At 52.1% G+C, this 11,195-nt stretch overlaps 1 protein-coding gene across 1 annotated transcript in view; it reads left to right on the forward strand.

Moving 5' to 3' along the window:
• Positions 1–11,195, forward strand: part of VAV1 (vav 1 guanine nucleotide exchange factor) — a 40,427-nt gene that overhangs the window by 12,248 nt on the left and 16,984 nt on the right. Inside the window, exons 6-18 of the mRNA XM_011943633.1 lie at positions 1,531–1,599; positions 1,781–1,884; positions 3,085–3,184; positions 4,527–4,622; positions 4,870–4,938; positions 5,073–5,159; positions 5,262–5,347; positions 6,235–6,367; positions 8,551–8,660; positions 9,656–9,757; positions 10,004–10,101; positions 10,187–10,209; positions 10,385–10,430. Of these exons, the coding sequence (XP_011799023.1) occupies positions 1,531–1,599; positions 1,781–1,884; positions 3,085–3,184; positions 4,527–4,622; positions 4,870–4,938; positions 5,073–5,159; positions 5,262–5,347; positions 6,235–6,367; positions 8,551–8,660; positions 9,656–9,757; positions 10,004–10,101; positions 10,187–10,209; positions 10,385–10,430 (1,123 nt within the window). The remainder of the gene's footprint in view (positions 1–1,530; positions 1,600–1,780; positions 1,885–3,084; positions 3,185–4,526; positions 4,623–4,869; positions 4,939–5,072; positions 5,160–5,261; positions 5,348–6,234; positions 6,368–8,550; positions 8,661–9,655; positions 9,758–10,003; positions 10,102–10,186; positions 10,210–10,384; positions 10,431–11,195) is intronic.

Genomic DNA, 11,195 nt, shown 5'->3' on the forward strand with positions numbered 1-11,195 from the left:
TTTTGCAGTGTTACCCAGACTGGTCTTAAACTCCTGGGCTCAAGCAATCCTCCTGTAATCCAAGCCTTTTGGGAGGCCGCACTGGGCCTCTTCTTCTTGTCTCTCTGTCTCTCTCTTTATCTCTCACTCTGTCTCCTTTTCCCTCCGGGTCTTCTCTTGTTATTTTCTTCCTCAGAGTGTCATTCTCTCCCTTTGTAGCTCTTTATCCCTGGCTCAGTCTTTTTTCTGTATCCTCATCTCTCATTTCTTTTAAGAATAGCTTTATTGAGATTTCATTAATATACATATAATCCATCCATTTAGAGTATACAATTTAATGGTTTTTGGTATACACACGAGATTATGCAGTCATCACTACTATCTAATTTTGGAACATTTTCATTTGTTTTGTTTTTTTTTTTGTTTGTTTCTTTTGTTTTGATTTGTTTTGTTTTGAAATGGGATCTCACTCTCCCATCCAGGCTGGAGTGCAGTGGCACGATGATAGTTCACTGCAGCCTGGAACTCCTGGGCTCAAATGATCCTCCTGCCTTTACCTCCTGAGGAGCTGAGGCTGCAGATGCATGCCACCACATCCTGCTTAATTCTTTAAATTTTTTTTGTAGATATGGAGTCTTGCTTTGTTGCCCAGGCTGGTCTCATACTCCTGGCCTCAAGCGATCCTCCTGCCTTGGCCTCCCAAAGTGTTGGGATTACAGGTGTGAGCCACCACTCCTGGCCTTTATTTTAGGACATTTTCGTCATCCCCCAAAGAAATTCCAAACTCTTTAGCTGTCCCCCTTAATCTCTTATCTTCCCCCAGTCCATGGCAACCATGAGCTTACTCCCTGTTTCTGTGGATTGGCCTCTTCTGGACATTTCGTGTAAAGGGAATTACATACTACGTGGTTTATACACATCTGGCTTCTTTCGCTGAGTGTGGTGTTTTCAAGGTTAATCCACACTGTAACCTGTGTCAGAGCTTCATTCCTTTTCATGGCTGAATAATATTCCATTGTACAGATGGACCACATTTTTTTTTTCTTTTTTGAGACCAGTCTCACTCTGTTGCCCAGGCTGGAGTGTAGTGGCATGATCTCGGCTCACTGCAACATCTGCCATCCAGGTTCAAGCGATTCTCCTGCCTCAGCCTCCTGAGTAGCTGGAATTACAGGCACCTGCTACCGTGCCCAGCTAATTTTTGTAGTTTTAGTAGAGATGGGGTTTCACCATCTTCGTCAGGCTGGTCTTGAACTCCTGACCTCGTGATCCACCTGCCTCGACCTCCCAAAGTGCTGGGATTACAGGCATGAGCCACTGCACCTGGCCGGACCACATTTTGTACATCTATTCACCCATTGATAAGCATTTGGTTATTTCTGCTTTTGGGTTATTATGAATAATTTCACTGTGAACATTCTTGTACAAGTTTTTGTGTGGACACGCTCCCTCTGTTTATCTCTCTCTCTCTGTCTCCTTCCCCTGTCTCTCTGAGACTGGTCTGGAGGAAGGAATCTTGTCTTCCATTATCTTTCTCTCCCTTCCCTGCAGCATTTCATGAAGCCCCTGCAACGGTTCCTGAAACCTCAAGACATTGAGATCATCTTTATCAACATTGAGGTGAGCCAGCCGATCCCCAACCCTCTTAGGTCTGTCTAGTGTGGACAACCTGCTGCCCCTACCTGTCCCTGGAGAACAGGGCTTGGGAGTTGAACAGCATGGGGCAGGTGGATGACCCTTTCCTGCCTGGCCCCTTGAGCCCTGGGCTCTGGTCCCAGCCCTCACCCTTCCCTCCGAGTAGGACCTGCTTCGTGTTCATACTCACTTCCTAAAGGACATGAAGGAAGCCCTGGGCACCCCTGGCGCAGCCAATCTCTACCAGGTCTTCATCAAATACAAGGAGAGGTGAGACTCAGCTGGCCAGACTGAAGCTCTGGGGTCCCTCTGCCTTTCCTAGGCTGAGCGTTCGAGAGACCTTACTCTCAGACACCGCTGGACGGGGAGGACTTTGTGCTGTGTGCTCATGGGCAAGGGGCTGCCCATCTCTGGTTCAATTCCCAGCTCTGCTGTGTGGCACTGGGTAGTCACTTAACCTCTCTGTGCTTCTGCTTCCTCATCTGTACATCAGTGGGTCACAGGAATGTGTCTCCTAGGCTGGTGGTGAGGGTGGAATATATGGATGCACACAGGGCCTGGCATAGTAGGTGCTCAATAAGTATTTGTTAAATGAAGGAACATTGGCCAGGTACGGTGGCTCACGCCTGTAATCCCAGCACTTTGGGAGGCTGAGGCGGGTGGATCATTTGGGGCCAGGGGTTCAAGACCAGGCTGGCCAATATGGTGAAACCCCGTCTGCATCGCCTGAAAATACAACTAAAACACAACTAAAAATACAAAAAAACAATTAGCCGGGCGTAGTGGCGTATACCTGTAATCCTAGTTACTCAGGAGAATTGCTTGAACCCGGGAGGCGGAGGTTGCAGTGAGTCAAGATCACATCACTGGACTGCAGCCCGGGCGGCAGAGCAAGACTGTCTCAAAAATAAAAAATAGGCCAGGTGTGGTGGCTCACGCCTGTAAATCCAGCACTTTGGGAGGCCAAGGAGGGCAGATCACTTGAGATCAGGAGTTGGAGAGCATCCTGGCCAACATGGTGAAACCTCCTCTCTACTAAAAATACAAAATTTAGCCAGACGTGGTGGCGGGCACCTGTAATGCCAGCTACTCAGGAGGCTGAGGCAGGAGAATCGCTTGAACCTGGGAGGTGGAGGTTGCAGTGAGCTGAGATCGCACCACTGTACTCCAGCCTGGGCAACAAGAGTGAAACTCCATCTCAAAAATAAATAAAATGAAATAAAATAAAAATAAACAAACATGGGGCAGAGACAATACCAGGTACTGTGGTGAGATTACCGTAGCGTTAAATGAGATAATGCTACAATAGCCTCGCGTGGGAGATGCTACTGTTATTCCCATTTCACAGATGGGGAAACTGAGAGTCAGGTTTCTTCTCCAGCTGGGAAGAGCGAGGCCAAGGCTGACGCCAGTCTCTGCCCGACCTTGATGCCAGCCACCCTTACCTGGTGGTCTGTCCTCTCCCTGTAGGTTCCTCATCTACGGCCGCTACTGCAGCCAGGTGGAGTCAGCCAGCAAACACCTGGATCGTGTGGCCGCAGCCCGGGAGGACGTGCAGATGAAGCTGGAGGTGGGGGCCTCTCCCGCTCCTCCCCAGGCCCTGGGGGCAGCAGGGAGGACACTGAATTGCAGATGGTCCACTTTCTGCTACAGCCCAGCCAGGGATCCGTCAAAGGACTGGGGAGGGAGGTACTGGCCAGCCAAGTGGAGGAAATGGAGAAGAACAGAAATGGGCCAGCCCCGGGTCTGGGCTGACCCCTGATACCAGGGTGAAGTCCTGACCCTGAACTGAGCTCTGATGCCACACCGAACCCCAGCCCTCGGCTGAGCCCTAGCACTGATGGTACCCCAAGTCTAGGCTGAGCTCCCACTTCTCACTGAACCCCAATTCCAACCAACCCCTGATCCCAGGCTGAACCTGATCTAGAATTGAACTTCAACCTGGATCTGTTTGTCTGGTGGAAACAGACAGGGTAGGGGTGGTGAGGATGGGGGCTCTCCAGACCTGTCCCTCTCCCCCTCTGCGGCCCCCCTCAGCAGGCAGAATACTGGACCTCTATCCCAGGCAGCATTTGCCACATTCCAGTGGGTTTTTTTGTGGTTTTTTTTGTTTTTGTGTTTTTTTTGAGACAGGGTCTCATTCTGTCCCCCAAGCTGGAGTGCAGTGGCGTGATCATAGCTCACCGCAGCCTCGAACTCCTGTACCCAAGCAATCCTCCCAGCTCCTACCTCGGCCTCCTGAGTAGCTGGGACTACAGATGCATGCCACCATTCCTGACTAATTTTTGTGTTTTTTGTAGAGATGGGGTTTCACCATGTTGTCCAGGGTGGTCTCGAACTCCAGGGCTCAAGCGATTCACCCACCTCAGCCTCTCAAAGAGCTAGGATTACAGGCGTGAGCAGTTGTACCCAGCCTCTTCCCATTGTTTTTGTTTGTTTGTTTGTTTGTTTGTTTTTTGAGATGGAGTCTCCCTCTATTACCCAGGTTTGAGTGCAGTGGTGCAATCTCAGCTCACTGCAATCTCTGCCTCCTGGGTTCAAGCAGTTCTCCTGCCTCAGCCTCCTGAGTAGCTGGGATTACAGGAGTCCACCACCACACCAGCCTTTTTTTTTTCCAGCAGAGACGGGGTTTCCCCATGTTGGCCAGGCTGGTCTTGAACTACTGACCTCAAGTGATCCTCCCGCCTCGGCCTCCCAAAGTTCCTTCCAGTGGTTCTTAAGCTGCCCCCACCTCATGGAGTCCTTTCCCTGTTTCCTTGGGGGCAGATATGATGCTTTGGCCTCTAGAAAAATCCCCACAGCTCTGGGGTAGAGCGCTGCCCACGTATTTATTCAGATCTATCTGCACCCACCCTGCAACTGGCTCTTTCTGGGACCTGCCTCAGTTTCCCCATTGTTCTCTGATTCACCAGGAATGTTCTCAGCGAGCCAACAATGGGAGGTTCACCTTGCGGGACCTACTGATGGTGCCTATGCAGCGAGTTCTCAAATATCACCTTCTTCTCCAGGTGCCGGGCACATCCCTGAGGCGTGGGCTCCACGTATCTACTCTCCTGTGTCTATAAAAGTGGGGACGGGGTTGGCTTCTGGGGGTTGGGTCCCTAGGACATTCGGGGATGGGTCACTGGGGTCACGTCTCAGCCTCCAGGGCCACCAGTACGAGATAGGAGCTGGTGAGCTAGCATTGTTTGGAAGGCCCTCCCCCCAGGGAGAAGGGGAGGGGCCAGGTGACGTCTGACGTCTTGGTTCTCGCAGGAGCTGGTGAAACACACGCAGGAGGCGATGGAGAAGGAGAACCTGCGGCTGGCCCTGGATGCCATGAGGGTAAGTGGGTGTGGGGTGATGGTCACTCACCTGCTGCAGACACCCTCCTGGTGGAGGCTGATCCTCTAGCTGCGGTTAGGTAGGAGCCTGGGTCGGCTGTTGGGGATCCAGGTTTACCCCTGTCCCTTCCCCAGGACCTGGCTCAGTGCGTGAACGAGGTCAAGCGAGACAACGAGACACTGCGGCAGATCACCAATTTCCAGCTCTCCATTGAGAACCTGGTGAGGTGATGAAGCCGGGTGGGCCAGGGGTGTGGCCATGTGGGGAGGGTGTCTGGCTCCTTTCTTGGGAGACCCTTGCTAGACCCCCTGCCTGCTGCATAGGACCAGTCTCTGGCTCACTATGGCCGGCCCAAGATCGACGGGGAGCTCAAGATCACCTCCGTGGAACGGCGCTCCAAGATGGACAGGTGGGTGGAGTCAACATGGATCTGGGATGGAGCCTGGGCAAAGGGGTGGGGCCAGGCTCCTAGATGGGCAGGTGGATGGAGTCAACATGGATCTGGGATGGAGCCTGGGCAAAGGGGTGGGGCCAGGCTCCTAGATGGGCAGGTGGATGGAGTCAACATAGATCTGGGTGGAGCCTGGGCAGGGGCGGGGCCAGGCTTCTAGATGGGTAGGTGGGTGGAGTCAACATAGACCTGGAGCAGAGGCTGGGCAGGGGCGCAGCCAGGCTTCTAGATGGGCAGATGGGTGGAGTCAACACAGATCTAGGTGGGGCCTGGGCAGGGGTGGGGCCAGGCTCCTAGATGGGCAGGTGCGTGGAGTCAACACAGATCTGGATGGAGCCTGGGTAGGAATAAGGCCAGGTTTCTAGATGGGTGGTTGGGTGGAGTCAACACAGATCTGGGGAAGAGCCTGGATGGGGGCGTGGCCAGACTCCTAGATGGACAGGTGGGTGGAGTCAACACAGATCTTGTGGGGAGCCTGGGTAGGGGTGGGGCCAGTTCCTATGTAGACTTGTAGGTGGAATTAAGATGAATTTGGGTAGGGACCTGAGTGGGGGTGAGACAAGATTTCTAGACAGACGGGTGGTAGATCTATCCAGACAAGGCAGTGGAGCCTTGATGGACAGGCAGGACGGAGCCAGCGAGGAATATGGGTGACGCCAAGACTGACAGGCAGTAGGGCCAACGTGGATCACGTGGGTTAGATCAGGATGGACAGGTGGGCATGACCAAGTTGGCCAAGGAGGAGGAGAAGGTCAGGGTGGGACCAGGATGTGGAGGAACTGGCCAGAGAGCTGATGAGGACAGTTGGGAAGAGCCAGAGAGGAATGCCTTATCCATCCTTCCAGGTATGCCTTCCTGCTCGACAAAGCTCTGCTCATCTGTAAGCGCCGGGGAGACTCCTACGACCTCAAGGACTTTGTGAACCTGCACAGCTTCCAGATTCGGGATGACTCTTCAGGAGACCGAGACAACAAGAAGGTGGGGCTTTGACGTCACGCAGTCGGCAGCTTAGCCCTCTCTACTTGGGCATACGCCTGTGTTTGCCAGACTACATTTATATGGAAGTGTGTGTTAATCCACTCACAGTTTTTTTTGTTTTGTTTTGTTTTTTGTTTTTTAAGACGGAGTCTTGCTCTGTCGCCAGGCTGGAGTGCAGTGGCACAATCTCGGCTCACTGCAACCTCTGCCTCCCGGGTTCATGCCATTCTCCTGGCTCAGCTTCCCCAGTAGCTGGGACTACAGGCGCCCGCCACCATGCCTGGCTAGTTTTTTGTATTTTTAGTAGAGACGGGGTTTCCCCATGTTAGCCAGGATGGTCTCGTTCTCCTGACCTCGTGATCCACCTGCCTCGGCCTCCCGAAGTGCTGGGATTACAGGTGTGAGCCACTCAACAGTTTTTAAATTGAGCACCTACTCTATCCAGGGCACTCTTCTAGGCACTAGGACTAAAACGGAAAGCAATACCGAGTTTTTATTTTGTTTCTTTTCTTTTCTTTCTTTCTTTTTTTTTTTTTTTTGAGACAATCTTACTCTGTCCTTCAGGCTGGAGTGCAGTGGCACGATCTCGGATCGCTGCAACCTCTGGCTCCCAGGTTCAAGCGATTCTCCTGCCTCAGCCTCCCGAGTAGCTGGAATTACAGGTGCCCACCACCAGGCCCACCATGTGGGCCAGGCCCTGTCTCAAACTCCTGACCTCAAGTGATCCGCCCACCTCAGCCTCCGAAAGTGCTGAGATTACAGGCATGGGCCACCATGTCTGGTCTATTTTATTTCTTGTATGGTACTTGCCTTCTTATGGGATGCTTTCTACAAAGAAAATAAAGTAGGTGGCTGGGTACAGTGGCTCACACCTGTAATCCCAGCACCTTGGGAGGCCGAGGTGGGAGAATCTCTTGAGCCCAGGAGTTTGAGACCAGCCTGGGCAACACAGGGAGATCCTCGTTTCTAAAAAACATAAAAAAAAAAAAATGTAGCTGGGCTTGGTGGCACATGCCTGTAGCCCTAACTACATGGGAGGCTGAGGTTGGAGGATCACTTGTGGCCAAGAGTTGGAGGCTGCAGTGAGCTATGATTGCACTCCAGCCGGGGCCACAGAGTGGGATCCAGTCTCTATTAAAAAATAAATGAATAAAACAAAACAGGGGATGTGACTATGGTAGGTGAGGATGGGCCCCCCTCACCTATCGCAGTCACATCTTACCTCCATTGTTCAGGGACACTCTCTGTGGAAGGGACACTCTCTGTGGCAGTGACATTTGAGCTGAGACCCCTCTCCCTCTTGGCTCTTCCTTGCTTCCTTTTGCTTTTTCTCCTGTGAACTCTTCCCTTCGCTTTAGTCTTTCCCCTGGAGATCCTCCCTGAGCTCTGGTCTGTGGCTTCTCTTTTGTTTTTGAGAAGCAGTCTTGCTTTGTCACCCAGGCTGGAGTGCTGTGGCATGATCTCGGCTCACTGCAACCTCCTGCCCCCTGGGTTCAAGCAATTCTCCTGCCTCAGCCTCCCGAGTAGCTGGGATTACAGGCGCACACCACCACGCCCGGCTAATTTTTGGTGTTTTTAGTAGACACGGAGTTTCACCGTGTTGGTCAGGCTGTTCTTGAACTGCTGACTTTGTGATTCACCCATCTTGGTGCTGACCTCGTGATTCACCCGTCTCGGCCTCCCAAAGTGCTGGGATTACAGGTGTGAGCCACCGCACCTGGCCAGCTTCTCTGTTTCTCAGCCTGTGCCTCCCGAGGAGCTAGCTGTGTCTTGTGACTGCCTGCTTCCGGCATCCGTCTCTCCTACCGAGCTGGAGCTCTGGGGACCACATCCTATTCGCTGCTCTGTCCCCAGCTCCTAGCAGTGTCTGTTCCTCAGCAGGCGCTGCACCAATGCTTTGTTGAACAGACAAATCAATGATGAGTGACATGCTGTGTCTGGTGTGTGCCTCTGCAAAGGGGTGTGTGTGTGCGCATGTGCACGCATGTGTGTGTGGTTTTGGGTTTACGGTTGTGTATTTGGATATCCTAGAAAGCCCTTTTACAAGGATATCTGTGCATGGTGCTGGGGGCATAGAGACTGTCATGGGCTTGACTGTTCCCTACAGAGGGAGGGGTCAGCGGGTGTGTGCTCCCGCCCTCCGCAGGGGCAGTGCCTTCAGTCTGAGCTCTGCTTCCCTGCAGTGGAGCCACATGTTCCTCCTGATTGAGGACCAAGGTGCCCAGGGCTATGAACTGTTCTTCAAGACAAGAGAATTGAAGAAGAAGTGGATGGAGCAGTTTGAGATGGCCATGTGAGTCCCCGTCTTCCTTCCTCTTTCTGTCCTCAGAGGGGCAGAGGCTGGGAAAGAGGAATGTGCTCTAGTCCCTACTCTGTCCTGACATGCCATGGGATCACTCTGAACCTCAGTCTCTTCATCTGGGAAATAAGAGGGACAGGCCCAAGGTTGTCTTCATCCTTGGAATGCCGGGGTTCTGTGCAAGCTTCAGCTACCGGCCCAGACTCTTCTCCTCTCCTCCTCCTCTTTCCCGTTCCCCTCTCTTCTTCCTTCCCCTCCTCCTGGTTTCCTTCCTACCCATCCTCCTCCTCCTCCTCCTCCTCTTTCTCCTTCTCCTCCTTTCCTCCTCTTCTTTCCTCCACCTGCTATTCCTCTTGTTCTTCCTCCTCCTCTCCTTCTTCCTCCTCTCCTTCCTCCCCTTCTTCCTCCTTTCCTTCCTTCTCTTCCTCTTCCTCCTATTCCTCCTCTACCCCTTCTTCCTTCTCCTCCCTTTCCTTCCTTTTTTCCTCTTCCTTTACCTCCTCTTCCTCCTCCTCTTCCTTCTCCTCCCTTTCCTCCTCCTTCCTCTTCCCGTCTTCCTCATCTTCCACTTCTGTCTTCTCCTACTCCTTTTTACATGAGGCAAAATGCCCACAACAAAAATCTAACAATTTCAAACTGCACGATTGCATGGCACTTTGTACACGAACAGTGTTGTGCAACCATCACCTCTATCCAGTTTCAAAACCTTTTCATCAGCCCAAAGGAGACCTCATACCCATTAAACATTCACTCCCAATTCCCCGCTCTCGCAGCCCCTGGAAACTCCTAACCTGCTTTCTCTTTCTCCCGATGTGCATAGCAGCATGATTCAGTGTGGCCAAAGGGTGGAAATGACCCAAACATCAATCAGTGAATGAGTGGACGCACAAAATATGGTCTGTTCATACCATGGAATAGTATACAGCCATAAAAAGGAATAAAATGCTGACCCTCTTTGTATTTTTTTTTTTTTAATTTTCCTCTGACAGCTCCAACATCTACCCGGAGAATGCCACCGCCAACGGGCATGACTTCCAGATGTTCTCCTTTGAGGAGACCACATCCTGCAAAGCTTGTCAGATGCTGCTTAGGTGGGAATCTAGGAGGAAGGTCCTGTATCCTGGGCTTGGTCATCAGTTCCTTGCTAGAGAAGCTGCCCCAGTAATTGGTTCCCTAAATTGGGAGATGGGGGCAAGGGTTCCTACTTTGATCTTCTGCTTCTCCGTCACTCTCCTGATCTAAAGAGAACCCAAGGGGGCCCTTTATGTTCTTGGCAGAATATTTGGCCATGTCTGTAAAGGTCACTCACTCTTCTTTATGTGTCCCCTGCATCTCAGAGGTACCTTCTATCAGGGCTATCGCTGCCATCGGTGCCGGGCACCTGCACACAAGGAGTGTCTGGGGAGGGTCCCTCCATGTGGCCGACATGGGCAAGGTACGAGTGGGAGGGAGGCTGGGAGGTGAGCTTGGTTCTCGGTGGAGGATTTCCCGTTCTCACCATTACCTTTACTCTCCCATAGATTTCCCAGGAACTATGAAGAAGGTAAGACTTTCCCACGCTCCTTCCTGTGCACTGCAAATAATGGGCAAGAGTGCGGGGAGGACCCAGGACATCCCGGAACTGGGCGTCATCCTTTGTAGGGTGAGGACAGTGATGGGGGCCTACAAGCCCCCAGGCTGGGCATAGGTAGACGGGCTTTCTTTGTCTCTCCTTCCAGGACAAACTGCATCGCAGGGCTCAGGACAAAAAGAGGAATGAGCTGGGTGAGTTGGCAGGGGATGCTGTGTGGGGGCAGGAGGAAAATTTATCTCCATTCATGTTGACCCAGGGACAGATCTCCACGTTGGGCTGGGTGCAATGGCTCACACCTGTAATCCCAGCAATTTGGGAGGCCAAGGCGGGAGGATCGCTTGAAGTCAGGTGCACGCCACCACGCCTAATTTTTAAATTTTTTAGATAGAGATGAGGTCTTGCTATGTTGCCCAGTCATACTGTATAAATTAACTCATACAATATGTGCTTATTTTAATTAATTAATTTATTTATTTTTGGAGATGGAATCTTGCCCCGTTGCCCGGGCTGGAGTGCACTGGTGCGATCTTGGCTCACTACAACCTCCACCTCCCAAGTTCAAATGATTCTCCTGCCTCAGCTTCCCGAACAGCTGGGACTACAGGCACATGCCACCACGCTTGGCTAATTTTTGTATTTTTAGTAGAGACAGGGTTTCACCATGTTGGGCAGGCTGGTCTCGAACTCTTAACCTCAGGTGATCTGCCTGCTTGACCTCCCAGAGTGCTGGGATTACTGGCATGAGCCACCATGCCTAACCTTAATTTAAAAAAAACTTAAGGCCGGGTGCGGTGCCTCAAGCCTGTAATCCCAGCACTTTGGGAGGCCGAGACGGGCAGATCACAAGGTCAGGAGATTGAGACCATCCTGGCAAACACGGTGAAACCCCGTCTCTACTAAAAAAATACCAAAAACTAGCCAGGCGAGGTGGCGGGCGCCTGTAGTCCCAGCTACTA

Source organism: Colobus angolensis, unplaced genomic scaffold (genome assembly GCF_000951035.1).
Source record: "Colobus angolensis palliatus isolate OR3802 unplaced genomic scaffold, Cang.pa_1.0 Scaffold22, whole genome shotgun sequence".
In the NCBI taxonomy this organism is placed as follows: domain Eukaryota; kingdom Metazoa; phylum Chordata; class Mammalia; order Primates; family Cercopithecidae; genus Colobus; species Colobus angolensis.